The sequence below is a fragment of the Balaenoptera borealis genome (genome assembly GCF_965194805.1).
Source record: "Balaenoptera borealis genome assembly, chromosome: 8".
Taxonomy (NCBI): Eukaryota; Metazoa; Chordata; class Mammalia; order Artiodactyla; family Balaenopteridae; genus Balaenoptera; species Balaenoptera borealis.
Window position 1 is genome coordinate 30,020,493 of NC_138865.1, and position 21,427 is coordinate 30,041,919.

The following is a 21,427-nucleotide window of genomic DNA, read 5'->3' on the forward strand; positions in this document are numbered from 1 at the left end:
AATTTATAGGGGGAAATAAAGAGCAAGGAAATGGTAAATATAAGGGTAACTGTAAAAGACTGCATAAATATATTTCCCTATCCTTTACTAACTGAATTAAAAAGATTAAAGAATGTATAAAGTTTAAATTAAAATATTGTATTGATGATATATCATAGAGATGTAATAAAAATGACAATAACAGCACAAAGGAGGGAAAGTTAATGGAACTATATTGGATGAGTTTCTCTATTACCAAACTTAATAATCTAAAGTAGATTCGGGTAAATTAAGATGCACAGTGTAATGATTATAGCAACTATGATGGTTAATCTTTGTGTCAATTTTACTGCACTACAGGGTGCCCAGATTAAACATTATTTCTGGGTGTGTCTGTGAGGGTGTTTCTGGATGAAATCAGCATTTGAATCGGTGGACTCAGTAGACTGCCCTCCCCAGGGTGGGTGAGCATCATCCAACCTGTTGAGGGCCTGAATGGAACAAAAGGCAGAAGAAGGAAGAATTTGCCTTTTTTTCTTTCTTATTTGCCTGGTTGAGTTGGGACATTGGTCTTCTTCTGCCCCTAGACTGGGATTTACACCATTGCCTCCCCTGGTTCTTAGACCTTCAGACTCAGGCTGAAATTATACCACCGGTTTTCCTGGGTCTCCAGCTTGCAGATGGCAGATCATGGGACTTCTCCGTCTCCATAATCATGTGAGTCAACCCCTCATAATAAAAATCAATCTCTCTCTCTCCCTCTTCTCTCCCTCTCTCCTGATTCCTATTGGTTCGGTTTCTCTGGAGAACCCCAACTAATACAGCAACCACTATGTAAGTAACTGAAAATACAGCTACAAAATCAACAAAGGAATTAGTAGGGCACAATAAAAAAATGTATATAGTGGAAAAGAAAGAAGTAGAGAAGTGAAAGTGTTACCGACCAGGGTTCTTGCCCTCCTTAATCAATAGAAAATGATAAGAGGCCAGACAAGAAATTCAAGCAAGGCTTTATTGGAGCCCCTGCTGCAGCAAGGGGAGCGCCAGAACAAACAACAGTTTTCCTTGTTAACCTGCTCCCTGAGGGGGGGGCAAGCTGGTTCCTTATACGGGGGTGAGGGTAAGGGTGTGTCCAGGGGTTGGGCCAGAGGGGTGGCTTAGGTGGTTTGCCCACCCCTTTGTGATGTTGTGTGCAGGGGGCATGCACAGTACCCTGTTTTTGCTCCCAACCCCCTGTTTTTTCTCCTGGCTCTTCAGAAGTGGCATTTGGGCTTTTTTGGTCTTTTTGTATTTTTTGTCCATAATTTGTCCCAACTGAGCATGCACGCAGTTATTTTTAGTCCCTTATCGTTTCTTTGTATTTTTTGGCTTGAGGAAATGTTTGTCCAGATGCAAACACTGCAGCACTGCTGCAAAGGGTCCCAGGTCCCAGCCTGTCTCATTTCCCTCTGAGAGACTCTACACCCTTATTCTTAAGGGGTGAGGGGCCAAAGGTCTCTTCTTTTGAAACTTCTTCCTGCTGGACAGGGTCTGCAGACCCTAGCCTACCCTAGAGGTATAGAAATCCCTTGCTGACTGTTCCAAGGACCTGTAGGGAGCTGGGCCACTCTCCACTGGAATGGGCTGAATTCCTTGAGCCCTCATGAGTCTTCCTTCAAACTGTTAGAGCCTAGAAGACACAAACTTAACCAAAAAGTTAAACAGACAAGGGCTAGAAAGAACAACAATAGCCACTAAAGGGTCTGGAAAGGGAAGGAACCAGGTTAACTTTGGGAGGGCTTCTTTCTTTCTTCTTCTTCTTTTTTAACTGTTGACCAGACAGTGGAGGCAATATCGCCCCTGTTGAAATTGTGAAGCCACTCTGCCTGGGTGTATATTTCCTTAATATTAACTGTTACCTGTCCTGTCACATTGGTCCATGTGTAACAGGAAGTATTAGTTAACCAAGTGCAGCAGGAAGTATTAGTTATCACACAAGCTCCATCTTGTTCTGCAAGACAAAAGCCAGACAATTGTCAAGAACTGCATCAGCCAAGGAAAAAAGAGAGGTTCCAAGTCTTGTTAAGGCTTCAAATAGGAGTCCAACCCACTACATCATTTTACTTACCTGTTGATGGTGCCTATCTTTTGAATAGGTATCTCAGATTTTCCACTGACTCAGAGGTGTATTGTTCTTCGGTTGTGACCTGTGGGGTTTCTGGAGGTAAAACTTTAGTCTGGACAAATATACGCAACTAGATATATATCCCTTGAAGTTTGACAGCAGTAGGGGTGGCTAAAATTACTTTATAAGGACCCTTTCATCTTGGCAATTGTTGGTCTTTGGGGCACCCCCCTTTCCATGTTTTAAGAAGAACTTAGTCCCCAGGGTTTATTTGTGAAGGAACTGCTCCTTCCTCTGTATCTTTAGTGGGAGCTGACAGTGCCTTGTGAGCATAATCCTGGATTGCCTTCTGAACTTGTTCTAGATTAATAATATATCTCAGGGTCAGGTTCACTTCCTCGTCTGATAGAACATCAGTAGTAAGAAAAGGCCTCCCGTAGGTCATTTCAAATGGGCTAAGCCTCAGACCACTCCTGGGGGCTACACAGACCCTGAAGAGTACAATAGGAAGCAAGTTTGTCCAGGGTTCATGAGTTTCTTGGCAGACCTTTGCTAAGGTTTTCTTTATTTTTTAAAAAATATTTATTTATTTACTTATTTGTTTATTTATTTATTTGGCTGTGCTGGGTCTTAGTTGCTGCCTATGGGATCTTTGCTGTGGCATGCAGGATCTTTAGTTTTGCGGCATGCGGGAATCTCTTAGATGTGGCATGCGGGATCTAGTTCCCCAACCAGGGATTGAACCCAGGCCTGCTGCATTGGGAGCAAGGAGTCTCAACCACTGGACCACCAGGGAAATGCCACTAAAGTTTTCTTTAAAGTATTGTTCATTTTCTCTACCTTCCCTGAAGACTGAGGGTGCCGAGAAGTGGCTTGTAGTCTATCCCTAGGGCCGTTGTGAGCCCCTGTGTGATTTTGGCTATAAAAGAGGGCCCGTTATCACTCTGGAGGGACTTTGGAAATCCAAACTGAGGAATTATTTCTTCTAAAAGGGACTTACACACTTCCATGGCCTTTTCAGATCGGGTGGGGAAGGCTTCAACCCATCCTGTGAACGTATCAACAGACACCAGAAGGTATTTATATCCTGATCGTGAGGGCATTTGCGTGAAATCTAACTGCCAGTCTTCCCTCAGGCATGTCCCCCGGCATTGAATTGGCCTGAGTAACGAAGTGGGGAGTAGATAGGTCTGTGGGTTATTAGGGGCACATAAATTCCAGGCAAGCATTACTTGTTTTATTGTTCTTTTAAGCTCCTTCCCTGAAAAAGCCTTTTGCATCAAGTCCCATAGTGCACCCCTCCCATAGTGGGTGGCATCATGTAAGCTCTTAGTGAGTTTCCATTGTTGGGCCTCAGGGATTAGCACCCTATCCTCCTTTCTATACCAGCCTGTGCTTCCTTGCTCATAGCTCCATTTCTCAGAATTTTCTTGTTCCTGTGGGGAATAGTGGGGGAGCTAGGGAGTTCAGGGAGCCAATCACTAGGGCCATAACTTGTTCAGGTTCCTGCAATCGAGCTGTCTGTTTTGCAATTTGATCAGCTTTGCTGTTCCCTTGGCTAACAAAAGGCCCCTCCCTGTGATGGCCCCTACAGTGGACTACTGCTACCTAGGTCGGGAGCTGCACTGTTTCTAAAAGAGTCAAAATCAAATCTTTATGTTTTAGGGGGGAACTTCTAGCGATTACCATTCCTCTTTCTTTCCAAATGGCAGCATAAGCATGGAACACATGGAACCCATACTTAAAGTCAGTAAAAATATTTAATTTCTTATCCTTCCCTAATTGCAAACTCTCGTTAAGGCAATTAGTTCAGCCTTTTGGGCTGATGTCTGGGGTGGCAGGGCCTTGGCTTCTATGACTTCATCTAGGCTAACTATGGCATACACCACCTTTCAGTTTACCATTTCTGCAAAACTGCTCCCATCAGTAAACCATTCGACCTCAGGGCTGTCTAGAGGCTCATCTAGAAGATCAGACCTACTGGAGTAAGTTTGTTCTATGGTCTCTATACACTGATGCAATAAGTCTCCACTCTTGACCACTGGAAGCAGAGTTTATGGGTTTGGGGTTTGGCACACCTTTAAGGTAATGTTGGGGGTGTCCATTAGGAGGGCCTGTTATTTTGTTAACCTTCCTCCAGTCAACCAATGTCCTTTGACTTCCAGCACAGATTGTACCTGATGAGAGGTTAACACATCTAAATGTTGTCCCAGGGTGAGCTTGGAAGACCCACTAACTAACAGGGCTGTGGCTGCTACTGCCCGCAGGCAGCTTGGCCATCCCAGGGCCACTGAGTCCAGTTGTTTTGAAAAGTAAGCCCCTGTCCTCTGATCTGGTCCCAGCTTTTGGGTCAGGACTCCTAGTGCTATCCCTGACTTCTCGTGAATGTATAGGGTAAAGGGTTGGTCCAAATTTGGAAGCTCCAGTGCTGGTGCTCTACTTAATTCAGTCCTTAGAGTCTCAAAGGCCCACTAGTGGTCCTTATTCCATTGAAGGGGTTCTCTTTCTTCTCCCTTTAGAGCCTCATAGAGGGGTTTTGCTATAAGGCCATAATTTGGAATCCAGACACAACAGAACACAGCCATCCTGAGAAAGCCTCGAAGTTGCCTCTTTGCGGTTGGAGATGGTAATGCACTAATTGCTGTTTTTTGATCTATGGCCAGGGCTTGTGCCCCTGGGGTCAAAACAAATCCTAAATATTGAACCCACTGTTGTGAGATCTGAGCCTTTGTTGGAGAGACTTTATATCCCCTTTCTTCCAGAAAATTTAGGACCCTAATGGTATTTTGATCTGAATCTTGTTCGGTCTCACTACTTATCAATAAATCATCAACATATTGCAGCAGAGTTCCCTTCTCAAGGCTCAGTTCCCTCAGTTCCCTTGCTAACGTGTTTCCAAAAGATGGGGGCTGTCCCAAATCGCTGAGGAAGCACTGTTCACGTATACTGGGTGGCCTCCAGGGTGTCAGGGTCCCTCCATTCAAAGGCAAAAAGGTATTGAGACTCAGGATGTAGAGGAATACAGAAAAGTGCATCTTTGAGGTCCAAAACAGAGAAATACTGGGTGCTCCCTGGCACTTGGGTGAGGAAGGTGTATGTGTTTGGCACCAATGGGTGAATAGGGATGAGTGCCTCATTCACTGCTTGTAAGTCTTGCACAAACCAAAACTCCCCATTAGGCTTCTGAATGGGGAGGATCGGGGTGTTGCAAGGGGATTGGCAGGGCCTAATGAGTCTGTGTTTTAGGAACTTGCTGAGCAGCAGTTGGATTCCCCTCAGGGCCTCAGGCTTTAAAAGATCTTTTCCAGGGGTATTTTTCCCCAGGCTTTAACTTTATGTTTATTGGGGGAACAGGTTTTGCCCTTCCTGGCACTGAGGTATCCCAAACTGCAGGATCTACTTGTTCCCTAATTTCTTGGGGAATGTCTTGGGGAATATTTTGATGACCAGCAGGTGGGTCATCTGGGGCTACTAACAGATGCATTCTCTGCTTGAATTCTCTACCTCCTAAGAATATACTAGCTCTTAACTTATTTAGCAAATCTCTTCTGAGGAGGAGGACAGGGCATTCTGGCATATACAAAAAGGAGTGAATAATAATAATGGGCCTGACTCTGTGGGCAAGGGGAGATGTAAATCACCTTACCTTTGGCTGTCTATCAACTGCTGTCACAGTACAGTCTCTGTTGGAGAGGGGGGCAGCTGGCCAAGTCAGAACAGAGCAGGTGGCTCCAGTGTCTACAAGAAATTCAGTTCTCCTACCTGCCACATCGAGGTTGACCCGAGGCTCTGCTGGAGTGATGAGGATGGATCGAGTGGGATCTGGAGCTGGGAAGGCACTCAGGCCCCATCAGTTGGTGTGCAGGAATCTCTCATTGGAGAGAATTGTAAGGACCTGGGGCCAGTCAAGGTTGCCCCTTGGGTGTCTCACAGGAAAGCGCTCAGGACATTCCCCCTTCCAGTGCCCCGCCTTCCAACAAAAGGCATACTTGTTCGAGCCCAGGCAGCTTCTTGGCAGTCTGTCCAGGCTTCTTGGCCCTCCAGCGTCCCTTCGAGATGGTGGGTGGATCAGAGCAGCCAAAAGTTGTGTTTTCTTTTTTAGCCTCTTATCCTTATTGGACTCCTCCATTAAGTCGCGGTTGTTATAGACCTTGAAAGCCTCCTCTACCAAGGTTGACAGTGGGGTTTGGGGCCCAGACTCAAGCTTTTGTAATTTTCTCCTGATAATCAGGAGTAGCCTGGGTGATAAAATTCATGGCCAATAGTGTCCTCCCTTCTGCGGACTCAGGGTCTATACTGGTGTACTTCCTGAATGCCTCTGTCACTCGGCTCAGGAAGACTGTTGGGTTTTCATCTTTTTCCTTTGCAACTTCTCAGACCTTATCATAATTTACAGGCTTCACCATACACCTTTTCAGTCCTTCTGATAGACAAGTCATATAATGTCTCATCCTAGCCTGACCTACCTGATCTTCATAGTCCCAGTGTGGGTCATGTTCTGGGACTGGATCCCCACCCACCTGAAAAATTTGGCGGTGTGGCTTGGTGGCCAATAGGCCATCTGAGTGTTACCTGGCCTTTCTCAGTATACGCTCCCTTTCATCTGGGGTGCAACAGTAGGCCAGCATAACCATGATGTCCTGCCAGGTGAGAGAGAATGTCAACCCCAGCCTGATAAATTCGTCCCTAAACTTGTCAGGGTCCTCTGAGAACCTGTCAAAATTCTCCTTACAAATTCCTAAGTCTCTCATTGAGAAGGGGACATGCACTCCAGTAGTGCTTCAGTTTCCATCAGCTGATTCCTGAAGGGGTAAAGGCCTTGTGGGGCAGAGGTGGGGGCTAACTTTGAACCTGATCCTGGGCGACAGGAAGTTCCACTACGAGTTACCCTGGAGGGACTAGTCTCTCCCTCCTGGGGCGACGGAGGATATAAAGGGACATAAGGAGGCAGAGATTGGGATTGGTCAGAGGGACCCGGAGAAGTAGGTGGCTCCGGAGGAGTAGGTGGCTCCGGGGAAGCAGGTGAAGCTTGGTTTCCCCCCTGAGAGTCGGAGAAAGCTAGAAGGGGATCATTTAAAATGTCGGGAGTGTTTCTGATTCCCCAGGCTTTTGATTACAGGAGACCCATAGAGCGGGGTTTTGGTAAAGGACCATGAAGGTTTATTTTGGGGGGTGGGGGCAGCCCCATGTGGTTTGTGGGATTTTAGTTCCCCGACCAGGGATCGAACACATGCCCTCAGCAGTGACAGCTCAGAATTCTAACCACTGGACCGCCAGGGAATTCTCAGGACCATGAAGGCTTGAACATAGGGAGCCTCAGTCCATTTTCCTGTCCTGCAACAGCAGAGATCCAATTGCAACACGGTATTATAGAGACCCATTTTCAGACCATTTTTCTCCATTCCCCGACTTATACAAGGGCCAGGCAATGTTACAATAGAGTTTAAACGTTTCCCTTTTCAGCCCGTCTATTTTGAAAGTTTCCAATTTTTAAGGATACTCTCCAGAGGTGTTTCTTCTGGCTTAGAAGAGGATCATCCCATGTTGAATAACATGCAACCGAGAAAAAGTGCTCCTAGAAATGAAGTCCAGTGTCCCAGAGACATTTACCAGGAGGCTTTTGTCCTATAATGTTTCCCTATGCTGGGGGTATTCCTCGAGTTTAAGCATCTATAAAACCTAGGATGTGGGCAGCTTGGAAGTGGCCACCCAATAGGTGATCTGTAACAAGGTATGGGCTGCCAAGGCCTTGAGTGAAAGGGGTCCTAGAGGTGCAAAAAAGGAACTCCTGGAGGAATTGGAGTTGGGTGCAATGGAAAATGCCATTGGGGTCAGGACCTAAGGGCCTACGTTGGGAGTATTCCCACAGGGGATTTTTTTTGGACATAGAATAAGGTGAGAGACTAGACAGCAGAAAAACCTAAAACCCTTTCCCCTCTCTGTTTGACAGCTATGATAAAACTGGGGAGAGCCTGATGATTCCATCTGACACAGGCAACAATGAGTTTAGACAATGTTTCCCATGTAATTTAACACACCAAATGAACCCAATTAGTTTAGGATCTCTCTTTGGGAGGCTCCAGGGGCCCCATGAAGCATCCCAAAGTTAACTGGAAGTCAAAAGAATTTCAATTAGAATTTGATATTTGGGAAATCTGTCAAAAATTTCCAAAAGTTTTAAACCATCCAGTCAAATAGAATCATAGGCTGCTGTGAAACAATTATTCCTTGAGCTAAGGTGAAAAAAAAAGGATTCCAAAAGTAAATGCAGATCACTTAAAGGCACAGAAACTCACACAATCTGTTATCAAAAGGAGCATTCGAGGAAATCTTTGTTCTCTTATGAGAGAAAGAAACCAAATCCAGTCTTATATCAGCCTACTCTTGATAAAATCCGGTTACCTAATTAAATTTAATCCAACCTTAGAAAATTCCAACCACATAAAAAATTCTCTTCTCAGTGTTCCTTTTCTGCAAATCTTCTGTAACTTTGTGTAGCCATATTTTGTCCCTTCTTTTTTCCATTCAAAAATAACCAGCTGTAGGACAAAATCACATTTTTCCGTTTAACGAAATACATTTCCATTCCACATATCTTCTTTTCTGAAAGCACACATCCTACCTTCCTTATGTCACAATGAAATGTCTTTTACATTAGCATTCCCTGATTGGAATATCCCATAAACTCTTGGGAAGATCCCATGTATCTTCCCAAAGCACAATTTCTTTCCTTAATGTGATGTAAGATATGTGTCTAATAAACCCAAACATCCTTACTTTCGCTCTCACAAGAAAACAAAAGTAGGTAAATTTAGACCTGTTTAGCAATTGATGTTCCAATATTTCATCTTATTTGAAACGGCCTGGATACTCAATGGATTCCCATCCTTTAACTTAATTTAGTTTCAAGTTACCAAAATTTGGAGGGACTGTTCTAGATGGACATTTTGAAAACATGATTATTCCCATTGAGTTTACTAAAAAGCTCTTATCCAGTTATATTTACTTAAAAGTTTAATCATATCAGGTTATTTTCCTTGCTAACAGATTTTATCACAGAAACAATATGCACTTATTGACTTCCAGTAACCCTAGGTACGATAGAAGTATTATACTTAATGTTGATAACACAGACAGGTCTCTATTAATTAAACCCACAAGCTTAAGCCACACAAGTTAATTTTTACAAAATCAGAGATCTCTTAGCTTTCCTGCTTGAATTTAAAAAGGTCTCTTTTTTTCCCTCAGTCTGGGGACTACAGATGGATCAGGGAGTCCCTGAGAGTCCAGGCAGAATAGTTACATTGCAAAGGCAGAGGAGAGAGGTGCAAGCCCTTCTCTTCTTTTTTTGTTCTTTAAAATCCCACTAAGTAACCCAAGGCTGGAGTCGAGTCTCAGACAATGTGGGATCCATTTGTATTTCAGGGTTTAAGAGCTTCACCATGCCCACAATGTTAGCAGAGACTTGTAGGAGCAGTTGGACAGACAAAACTCATAAAACAAAGATACCAATGACAATAACTTAGACACAAACAAGAAGTTTTCAGGATAAAGGGGATGGGAGTGCAGGTATAAGGACCAAGGGAGAGGTAAAGGGAGGAGGGACAGAAAAGACTGTAAAAGAGAAAGAGAAAGAGAGAGATTGCCATTTCAACCTGACCCTGCAGTTGTCTCTTCAGGCACCAACCTGCAAGCTTTCAGAAAGGGCCATTGAAGGAGGGTGCACCCCGTCCACTGCCCACCGGGGTGATCGAGCCTGGAAACCAGACAGTTGTATTTCATCTGTAGGAACCTAACCCACAGGTGGGACTCTCACCCATGCATACACCAGTTTATAGAAATCTGCTGTAGCACTGCAGCAAAGGGTCCCAGGTCCCAGCCTGTCTCAAAAGTGGGGGGAAAGATAAGAGACATACAGAAAACAAATACCAAAGTGGAAAATGTAATTCCAACCATATCAATAATCACATTGAATGTGAATAGATGAAACAAAGTTAAAGACAAAGATTGATAGACCATATTTGAAAAGCAAGGTCCTTAAAATATAGTCTCTAAGAAGTGGAGGAAAGAAAGGTGGGAAGGAAAGAAGGGAAAAGAAATAAAAGAAGGTAGGAGAGAAAGAAGAAATTAAAGGCACCCAACTTTAAATGGCAGAATTAGAACTTTTATTACACAGGACATGATCCTATGTGTTAGAAAACACCAATGATCCCACCAAAACAAAATACAACAAAACAAAACAGACTAGAATGAATAAACAAGTTTAAGAAGGTCACAGGAAACATTTCTTATAAAAATAAATTTCATTTCTATATACTGAGTATAAAAATATGAAAAGGAAATTAACAAAATGATTTCATTCACAGTAGCATGGAAAAGAATAAAATACTTAGAAATAAATTTAATAAAGAGCTGCAAGATCTGTACACTGAAAACTACAAAACATTGCTGAGAGAAATTAAAGATCGATATAAACAGAAACATTTCTTGTTCATAGATCAGGAGACTTCATATTATCAAGAAAGCAATTCTCGGACTTCCCTGGTGGTGCAGTGGTTAAGAATCCTCCTGCCAATGCAGGGGACACAGGTTCGAGCTCTGGTCCAGGAACATCCCACATGTCCCGGAGCAACTAAGCCCATGAGGCACAACTACAAGCCAGCGCTCTAAAGACGGTGAGCCACAGCTACTGAGCCGTGTGCCACAACTACTAAAGCCCACGTGCCTAGAGCCCATGCTCCACAACAAGAGAAGCCACCACAATGAGAAGCCTGTACGTTGCAACCAAGAGTAGCCCCCACTCACCACAACTAGAGAAAGCCCACACGCAGCAACGAAGACACAAAGCAACCAAAATTAGATAAATAAATAAATAAATAAATAAATAAATAAATAAATAAATAAATAAATTTTTAAGTAAAAAAAAGAAAGCAATTCTCCTCAAATTGATCTATAAATTCAATGCAGTCCCTGTGAATATTCTAGCAGGCTCTTTTTGTGTAGAATTTGACAGCTGATCCTAAAATTCATATGGAAAGGCAAAAGATGCAGAATAGCCTAAACAGTTTGGCAAAAGAATAAAGCTGGAGAACTTTCACCACCTGACGTCAAATTTTACTATAATACGTATTAATCTAGACAGTGGGTTTCAGGCACAAGGAAAGGAATACAGTTCAATGGCACAGAATTAAGAGTCCAGAAATAAAACAATTTTTATTATGAATTGATTTTCAACAGAGGTCCCAAGACAATTCAATACAAGAAAGACTAACCTTTCTTTTTTTAACCAAGGAAAGGTGCAGGGATAAATGGATATCCACAGGAAAAACCCAAAGCAAAGAAACAGAAACTTACATCACACTAGACAAAAATGAACTAAAACTTGATCACAGATCCACATGTAAGAAACAACCCCTAACATTTCTCAAAGAAAACATAGAAGAAACTCTTCATGATCTATTAGATATAACATCAAAAACATGATCCATACAAGAAAAGATTAGTAAATTAGACTTCATCAAAATTAAAAACTTTTGCTCTTTGAGCACCACTGTTGAAAGAATGAATAAACAAGCTACAGACTTGGAGAAAATCTTGCAAATCACATATCTGATAAAGAACGGGATCTTGCCGTTTGCAACAACATGGATGGACCATGAGGGTATTATGTTAAGTGAAGTACGTCAGACAAAGGCAAGTACTGTATGATTACACTTATATATGCAATCTAAAAAATAAAACAAATGAAGAAACCTAACAAAACAGAGACAGAGTTATAGATACAGAGAACAAACAGGTGCTTGCCAGACGGGAGAGTGTTGGGGGAAAGAAAGCAACAGGTGAGGGAGATGAAGAGGTACAAAATTTCAGTTGCAAAATAAATGAGTATGAAATGTACACTGTGGGGAATATAGTCAATAATTATGTGATACATTTGTATGGTGACATATCATAACTATACTTATCATTTTGAAATGTACAGAAATAACCAATCACTATGTTGTGTAACAGGAACTAACATAGCATTTCATTGTACATCAATTCTACTTCAAAAACAAACAAATTCATAGGAAAGGAGATCGGATTTGTGGTTACCAGAGGCCGGAGATTGGGGGAGGGAGAACTGGTTAGCTGCAGTCAAAGGTACAAACTCCCAGTTATGCGATAAATAAGTACTAGGGATGTAATGGACAACATGATAAATATAATTAACACTGCCGTATGTTATACATGACAGTTGATAGAGTAAATCCTAAGAGTTCTCATCACAAGGAAAAATTTTTTTTTCCATTTCTTTAATTTTGTATCTATGTGGGATGATGGATGTTCACTAACTTTATTCTGATGATCATTTCATGATGCATGGAAGTCAAATCATTATGCTATACACCTTAAGCTTAAAAAAATTTAAAAAAAGAAAGAATGGACCTCAGTTAATATAATGTCTCAATATTGGCTCACTAGTTGTGATAAATGTGCCATAGTAATATAAGATCTTAATATTAGGGGAAAGTGGGTGAGGGGGACCTTGGAACTCCTTGTACTGTCTTTGCAACTTTTTCATAAATCTAAAACAAAAAGTTTATTTAAATATAAATAAATAAATAAATTTTTAAAAATGTACAGAAAATCATTGAATTGTCCCTTGTATAGTAATAAGTGAACTTCATGGTATATAAATTATATCTTAGTAGAGTTGTTTAAAAGGTTATGAAGAAGGTCAGGGTGGGCTGAGGGCTGGGCTGAGGCGGGGTCAGGGCAAGGTCAGGCAGGGCCAGGCTGGGGTCAGGCGGGAGTCAGCAACCCTGGCAATGGGCACGGAGGCGTGGATCGCCCAAGGCCGAGGCCAGCCTGTGGCCCTTCTCTGGCTGCTGCTGCTGCCCGTGGCCACCCTGGAGCTGCGAGGGTCCCCGGCCACGGCCACGGCCGCCCCCGGCTGGGCTCCAGGCGCGGGCGGAGCGGTGGAGGGCAGCGCTCCGACTCCGGAAGCGCAGCGGTTGGCCCCGGGAGCCACAGGTGCGTTGGGGCCTCTGTTGAGGGCGGAAACGGCCTAAACTGCAGGGCCTGAGGGGGCCGGCTGTGACCAGGGCCTGGGTGCCCTGAGTCACTGAATTTCATCTTTTCTCTGCCCTGGCCAGCAACCGGGCAGCCCAGAGACCCCCTCAACACAGGTGGGTCACCGACTCCCCACTGTGGAGCCTCTGGGTGGGAAGTGCCTCTGTGGGACTGTGGGACCTCTGTGGGACTGTGGAAGTGGGGACATAGCAGGGTCTGACCCTGAGGCTGGGTGGCTGGGTGGAGGAAAGCACCAGGACTGATGAACGACTGGCCCTGAGTCCAGGGCCGCGGGTCTCATTCCCCTCCGTGAGGCCCTGGGAGCGCAGGCCCTAGACCAAGATGCCCGCTCTCAGGGGGCCTGGGCACACCCCCTGCCCTCCCAGGTGTGAGTCCTAGAGCCAGGGCTGTCTTCATTAGCCCACTCCCTCTTCTTTTAGAAATGTAGGATCCTGAGTCAGAGAGGGGGAATGACTTTCCCCAGCTCACACAGCACCACAGACTGCAAATCTCCCTCCCTAAGACACCGGGGTGACATGGAGGAGGCACAGGCCCTTAGAAGCCATGATCTTGAGCAAGTAATGTGGGCAACTTCTGAGACCTTTAGCTCTTTGATCTACAAGAGTAGGCATTGAGGTGTGCTAGTTGAGGGAAATAAGGTCTGTGACGTGCCCAGCCCTTGGCAGCCTCACTCGGGGATGTCCTTCTCCCTGGAGATGCTGCTGTGAGCTGCTGTGGCTACCTTAGGTCCCCCCTTGCCCCATCCCACCAGACCTCTGGGTCCTCATCCCCACAGGGCTTGCTCTGTCCAGTTCTCAGGGGCAGCCAGTGAAAGTAGAGTCCAGGTAGCGCTGTCATTTTGGCTAGGCCACTGGACGCTTGGCCTTGGTTTTCCCATCTATGAAGTGGACGGGGCCTTCCTGGTAGTGGCATTTGGGGTACTACTAGTGTCTCTATCGTAGGTGGCAGGGGAGTCTCCACAGTGTGCGGGAAACCCAAGGTGATGGGGAAGATCTACGGTGGCCAGGACGTGGCGGCTGGCCAGTGGCCATGGCAGGCCAGCTTGCAGTACCAGGGCTCGCACGTCTGTGGAGCTGTCCTCATTAACTCTCACTGGGTCGTTTCCACTGCCCACTGCTTTCTGAAGTAAGTCCTCCTTCCAGGGTGCCAGCACAGGCACTGGCAGGCGAGGGGGACATGGGGGAAGAGGAGAAGAGGGGTGATGGGCACCCCACATCAGCTCCTCTGGGCTTTTCTCTGGGGCAGTCTGTGGCCTTCTGATGCATGTCATTCCTGCCTTTGGCCTGTGTACCCTCCACCTGGACTGGCCTCCTTGCTCACCTGCTCAGACCCGCCTCATGCTCTGCCATCAGCCCCTGTGCCTGTCCTTCAACACAGATGTGCCTCAGGAGAGTGGCAGTGTCCGTCCTGGCTGCCGTGCGGTGTGGACCCATCTCCGATCACAGCTTCCTCTGAACGTCCCCACATTTCCAGGTGTCAGATTCTAGGCGGGGACCTGGGGCCGCGTGTCTGGCCAGCAGCTGGGCAATTCTTCTTATTCCTCCTGCACAGCTGTGTGCCCAGGAGGAGTCATGGCCGCCGGTGTGCGTTGTGGGGAGCCACGGTGCCAGGCTGCACAGGAGGGAATTGGGGCTCCCTGGGAGAGTGACATTGCTGCTCAGGGGTCTAATTCCCCTGGCCGTCCTGGGCCTGGCTCAGTGCCTGGGTCTGAACAGATGCGGAGGGGTCCCCAGGGAGTTGGGGCATCACAGCCCAGGTCTGGGAGCTGGAACTTTCGGAGCTTAGAGTCCTATTGGCGCCTACTCCATACGACGATCCATGCAAGCCCCTTTGTGACATCAGGGGTGGCAAGTCCCCACCTCACCCTGTCTCCATCCTGTCACAAGAGAAGGCCCAACATGGGTGAGAAGGGCAGATGCATGGGCTGGGGGTTCCGGAGAAGGGCTATGCAGAGCGAGGGGCTTGCTGGAGGGGAAGGGTTTGGGCAAGGGGAGCATGAGGGGGTCTCCAGGTGGATGAGCCGTGCAAACAGTCAGGGAGGTGGGGAGTTTCAGCACCTGTGTTCAGGGAACAAGGCAAGGCTCTGTTTCCTGCACTCATTTGCTCATTTATTTAACAAATCTTTTGTGAGTCCTTATAACTAAGTGGAGAAGCAGCCCTTGGGCAGGAAGGTGTTTAAAGAAAGGAGAGGTCAGGAAGAGTGTGGGGCCAGAAGGTAGACTGTAGGGAGTCTTGGGAAGGGTAAAGTTAGAGCTGGGATTGAGCCAGAACTCCTCCTGTGTACAATCAAAGACCTTCATTTGATACGCCACCAACGATCTTTCCAGCACAAGGATTCAATGCTCCTCTGATTCTAGTGTGTGATGGAGAAGCCGTGTGTCTGAGGTTGTAAGTAGAATAGCAATTAGCCCCAAGAAAGAAGGACTCCTGAACGCTAGAAATGGGGAGATAAAAGCTGTCTAGCATCATGTGGGGTAGAGGCCTGTGGGCAGTTAGATGAGGATGCAGGGAAAGAGCTAGCCCACATGCAGAGATGACGGTGACAATGTGCCCTTCTTCCTCCAGAAAATCTCACGCCCCGGAGAACTACCGGGTTCTGTTAGGAAGCACCCAGCTGCACCAGCACACCCAGCACACCCGAGAGATGTCACTGAGCCGGATTATCATGCACCCAGACTTTGAGAAGTTACATCCCTTCGGGAGTGACATAGCCATGTTGCAGCTGCTCTTTCTTGTGAATTTCACCTCCTACATCATCCCCGCCTGCCTCCCAGTCCCTGGCATGCAGCTACCCAGTAACTCATCCTGCTGGATAACTGGCTGGGGGATGCTCAACGAGGAAAGTGAGAGGGTGTAGGAGAGTCGGGTTGGGGGCAGATGAGGGTGGGGAGGAGGAAGGGGAGAAGGACAAAGGAGGGAAGAAGGGAGGTGTGGCTCCTCCTGAGGGGTCCCCAAGCAAAGAGGCACTGGACCCTGGCCCACTAAGCGTCATTTCTAGAGGAGTGGACCATTCTAGTTCTAGTTCTGCAAGTGTGTGACTGTAAAGCTTCAGTGTTCCCTAAGTGCAAAGTTTTACACTGGAAGTCTGGGAATCTTTGACTTTTGGAATCAAGATTCTGGGTTCTTGAAGTCTTTCTGATTCTGGATTCCAAGGTTTTAATCAACCATGGATCTGAGATGACTTGATTCAACTCAAAGGTCATGCTTGGGGCCTGGTCCATTGCAGGCCACTGACAAAAACACCCTGATTTCCCATTGCCGTAAGAGGAGCTTAGGAAAAGTGGAAGGAAAACACACGTACGACTTCTGACCTCTGAGCCTGCCTGATGAAGTTAGAATGATTATGACTTGAGAGTGTTTCACTCTCTGAACCTCACTTTGCTCTTCTCCCAACGCAGCTCAGCTATCTACTTCGGAAGCTTGTTAGGTGCACTGCATAACGCAGGAAAAAAATTATGTTTTTTAAGATTGAAAGAGGAGAAATGTAGGCAAAGACTTATGAGCCAGAGTCTTTATTAAAGAAAGGAGTATTTATGGTTGGGGGAAATGCTTATGGTGCAACATTAAGGGGAAAAAGAATATATATTTTAATTATTTGTAGGGTCATAATTTGGTACCGTGTTTCTCAACAGAGGTGCTACAGGCATTTTGAACAGACCCTGTCTTCATTGCGTGGGATGTGCCAGCATCCCTGGCCCTTGCCTACTAGTATGTCATGAACACTCCCTAATCATAGGACAAACAACCAGGTTCCCAGCATCCTCACACCACATACACAACACATACACACCACACATACACCACATTTCTCACACACACACACACACACACACACACACACACACACACACACAGACGGTTCCTCCTTGAGGACAGAAACCCTGTCTTTCTTGTTTTAATATCCCAGCCTGTGGCCCGGGCAGGGCCAGGCACCTTGTAGGTACCCCACTGCTGCCACCCTGGTCCTATAGACCATAATTGCTTGCCTGTACCTCCAGACTGGTCTCTGAGATCCCACCCTGTGTGCTATACTTTAGTCTCCACATAGCTGTCTGAGTGTTTTCTTTTCTTTTTTTTTTTTTTAATGGCAATTTTTTTTTTTCTACTTTATTTATTTATTTATTTATTTATTTTTCGCTGTGTTGGGTCTTCGGTTCGTGCGAGGGCTTTCTCTAGTTACGGCAAGTGGGGGCCACTCTTCATCGCGGTGCGGGGACCGCTCTTCATCGCGGTGCGCGGGCCTTTCACTATCGCGGCCCCTCCCGTTGCGGGGCACAGGCTCCAGACGCGCAGGCTCAGTAGTTGTGGCTCACGGGCCCAGCTGCTCCGTGGCATGTGGGATCTTCCCAGACCAGGGCTCGAACCCGTGTCCCCTGCCTTAGCAGGCAGATTCTCAACCACTGCGCCACCAGGGAAGCCCTGAGTGTTTTCTTTAAAGCAGGAGTCATGCCAGTTCCCTGCTCATTACCCTCAGTGCCTTCTCATTTATACCTAGAAAAAAGTCGTAACTCCCTGCCTTGGCTCTCAGGCCCTGTGTAATGTTGGCCCCAATTCCTCTCTGCTCATCTCCTACTACATCCCTCACCCACACCATCCCAGCCAGCAGGCCTCCTTCCTGCTTGAAAACGCCAAGGCCATCGCCACCTCAGGGCCTTCACCTTGGCTGCCTCCCTGGCCTCACTCGCTCTCCCTGCTAACCTTGGCATGACTCACTTCTTTACATGTACAACTCAGCTGCTCCTCTGAGGAGTTTTACTTGATCATATGAGCTAAAACAGGCAACTTCTGATAGCATATGTCCCTGTTTTATTTCCTTTACACCACTTATTAGATCTAAAACAATTCTACTTATTTACTTCATTTACCCTGTTGATACAAAAAGCTCAGCTTCCCTGTACACCAGTGCTAAATAGAATCTTGGAGACAGAGTTTTGGGTGAAGTAGAAAAGGATAGCTTTATTACTTTGCCAGGCAAACAGGGACACAGTGGGCTCCTGCCTCGAAAAACTGTGTCTCTACTTGGAGAGGATAGTGAGAAGTTTCATAGTAATGGTTCAAAGAGGGCATGATCAGCTCTTGGACGTTCTGCTGATGAGGTGGGGGTGAGGTAAGTAAGAGTCAGCATCATCAACCTTCAGGTTCCAACTGGTCTGGGGTCTACATGCTTGTGGGCAGCACACCATTGTTAATCATTAACTTCTCCCACCTGGAGGGGGTTTCAGTATCTGCAAAACAGCTCAAAGATATTGTTTTGTATATCCATTGTTGGGGAGCCAGGACCTTGCCCCAAGGCTGCACTGTGTTTCTCTTGACTGCTTCTCACTGGTCTCGCATCCCCTCCCTTCCCTGATTAACAACTGCTTGAATCTGCCCGTTGGAACTCAGAGAAGGTCACGGAGGCTGAATGAAGTCTATTTCCTGTAATCAAAGAAATGGGGGACACAGAAAGCCTTTGTGCCCAGGAGCCCCTCAGGGCCCTGCTCGGTATCCCTGTCTCCCCCAACTAAGAATGTTCCTGTGTATCATTAGTGTCTAAAAGGTACTGAACACAAGGACAGAGGAATAAATGAGTGATTGGATGAGAGGGTGGATGGGTGAAGGGTAGGTGGGAGGATGAGTGGGTGGAAGGAAAGATGGATGGGTGGGTGAAAGGATGGTAGGCAGAGATAGTTGGAGTGAGTGGAGATGGATCAAAAGATGGGTAAATGGGCAAATGGATGGAAGCGTGAGTGGATGAATGGGACATGAGGAAAGAGGAAAGATAGGTAGATGGATAGAGGAATTGGTGGATGGATGGAAAGGTTAATGATAGACAAATGGAGAGCGGATGGGATGGTCTGTGAAAGGGTAGGTAGGTTGGTGAATGGTTGCTAAGCACCACTGAGTGGCATGTGTTGGTGGGATTTGCCTTTTTCCTTTGTAGAATAGGAGAGGTGTGGTCTATTGCTATGAGGGAGGTGGAGGGAATAGGATGAGTTTGGAAAAGTTTGAGAAAAGGGGGAGGGCTTACTAGGCATAGGTAGAAGACTGAAACAGTGCTGAAGGCTCAACTGTGCTGAGAAAAGTCCATGTTGAAGTGGTGAACAGTAAGGCAGAGTAGCCTGTAGCTAAGCCACAGCACCCTTCACTGATTTCCTCCTTATCCTCGCAGCGCCTCTGCTCGAACCCTTCCATCTCCAGGAGGGTAAGGTGGGCTTCACTGAGAACAAGTTTTGTAATATATTTTACAGACTTAGAAAAGGCAAGAACTTCTCCGTGCATGAGGACATGCTGTGTGCTGGGGACTTCTCGACAGGAAAGGCCATCTGCCAAGTGAGTAAGGTCATTTCTGTTCTTCCCTTGCCTGTTCTCAGGGCCTCAGTTTCCCTAGGGGAGGGGCTGTGTTGCCTCTACTGTCTTTGTGGAGACCCCTGGGACTTCCCATTTCCTCCCTCCACATGTCTTCCTGGGCTCAATTCCTTGGCAGTGTCCCCCAGGATAGCCCCTTCCTAAGCCCCTTGCACATAAGGGCATCTACTGGCAGCACCCTCAAACAGCATCTTTTAATGAGGCATACCTTAAAGTTTTTATTTAAGTATAACATACATACAAAAGAATCTATTCATGCTGTTTTCATAAGTTGGATGAACTTTCACATAGTTACGCAACAGATGACCAATACCCCAGAGGTCCCACTCACACCTCCTTCCTATCACCAACACCCAACAGAAACCGCCGTCTTCACTTTTGACAACTTAGATTAGATTCTGAATATTCCATAAATAGAATTTATTTCCAGTTGTCAATCTTTCGTGTCTTTATATTTGTGAGATTCATCCAAACTGTTAAATGTAGTTATAGTTTGTTGAGTCTCATTGCTGTACAGGACTCTATTGTGTGAATTGAATTCTATGATCAGTTCTACTCTTGATGGGTATTTTAGAGGTTTCCAAGTTTTTCATTTCATTTCACTTTCAAATATTTTATCTTCTATTTCACAGAAACCCTTGAGTAGAATTGTTGAATTAAAAGGTATGTGTATATTCAGCTTTGGCAGATATTTCCTAACAACATCTCCAAAGTGGTTGCACTTCATTCCAGCAGTGGATGCGAGTTTAATATTTATTTATTTTATTTATTTATTTTCCTTATTTTTTTTTTTGCTGTGTCGTGTCTTAGTTGCACCACAAGGGATCTTTGCTGAGGCATGCGAGATCTTTCGTTATGGTGCGCGGTCTCCTCCGGTTTCTCTCTGGTTGTGGTTCTCAGGCTTCTCTCTAGTTGTCGTGTGTGGGTTTTCTCTCTCTAGCTGTTGTGCGTGGGGCTCCAGAGTGCATGGGCTCTGTAGTTGTGGCATGCAGGTTCTCTTGAGGCGCACGAGCTCATTAGTTGCGGCACGCTGGCTTAGTTGCCCCCGCGGCATTTGGGATCTTAGTTCCTCAACCAGGGATTGAACCTGCGTCCCCTGCATTGGAAGACAGATTTTTTACCACTGGATCACTAGGGAAGTCCTGGATGAGAGTTTATATCCTCGCCAACACTTTGCACTTTCCATCTTTTCTCATTTTGATAGCTTATGGTGGTTTGCATGTCCCTGATGACAAGGTAAATGTACTTTCATATGTTTATTGTCATTGGATATCTTCTCTAAAGTTTCCCTTCAAGATTTTCCCCCCTCTCACTTTTCTGTTGGGTTGTCTTCTTTTCCTTTAGGGGCTCTTTGTGTATTTTTACATATTACAGGTATGAGTCCACTGTTGGATATTTGAATTGTAAACATTTCTTTCCTCTCTCTGTAATGCCCAATTTTAGAGGTGGGCAAACAGGTCCGGAGAGGGAAAGTAGCTACCCTAAAATAAGGCAGCACAACCTGGTCCCCCGTATTCTGACCCCAAGCCTAACCTGACCTCCACCATATCCGCCTCAGGGCCCAGCCTCCCAAGCTGGCATCATGTGCGGAGCTCTTGCATAGATGGCATTGTGGAGTGGAGGGGAGAGCATTAGGGTTCTGGAGTTAGAGACACTGCTCTGCCCTGAAGGTCTTTTCACTTTCTGAGCCCATGTCCTCATTTATACTGTAGGATTCTGAGGCCTCCTTCATGGGATTGTCGAAAGGATGGTGTAGTGGGTTGGATAGTGTCCCCTACATTTGTAACCATCTGGAGTCTCAGAAAGTGACCTGATTTGGAAATAGGTCTTTGCAGATGTGATTAGCTAAGAATCTCGAGATGAAACCATTTTGAGTTTAGAGTGGGCTGAGGGATAGACAGAGAGGTACTTGATTTCAGA

At 45.8% G+C, this 21,427-nt stretch overlaps 1 protein-coding gene across 2 annotated transcripts; it reads left to right on the plus strand.

Moving 5' to 3' along the window:
• Positions 1–2,541: 2,541 nt before the first annotated feature.
• LOC309634351 (putative serine protease 47) lies at positions 2,542–16,218 on the plus strand. Of its 2 annotated transcripts, none has more exons than XR_014248008.1 (2): positions 2,542–3,159; positions 15,725–16,218. XR_014248008.1 is itself a non-coding variant. In XM_082404304.1 (2 exons), exons 1-2 carry the CDS (start codon positions 14,142–14,144, stop codon positions 16,014–16,016), a joined length of 435 nt encoding a protein of 144 aa, XP_082260430.1. In that variant the 5' UTR covers positions 13,424–14,141; the 3' UTR covers positions 16,017–16,218. The 2 variants fall into 2 exon arrangements, 1 of the variants encoding a protein (XP_082260430.1); XM_082404304.1 differs by lacking the exon at positions 2,542–3,159 and adding an exon at positions 13,424–14,284.
• Positions 16,219–21,427: the final 5,209 nt, after the last annotated feature.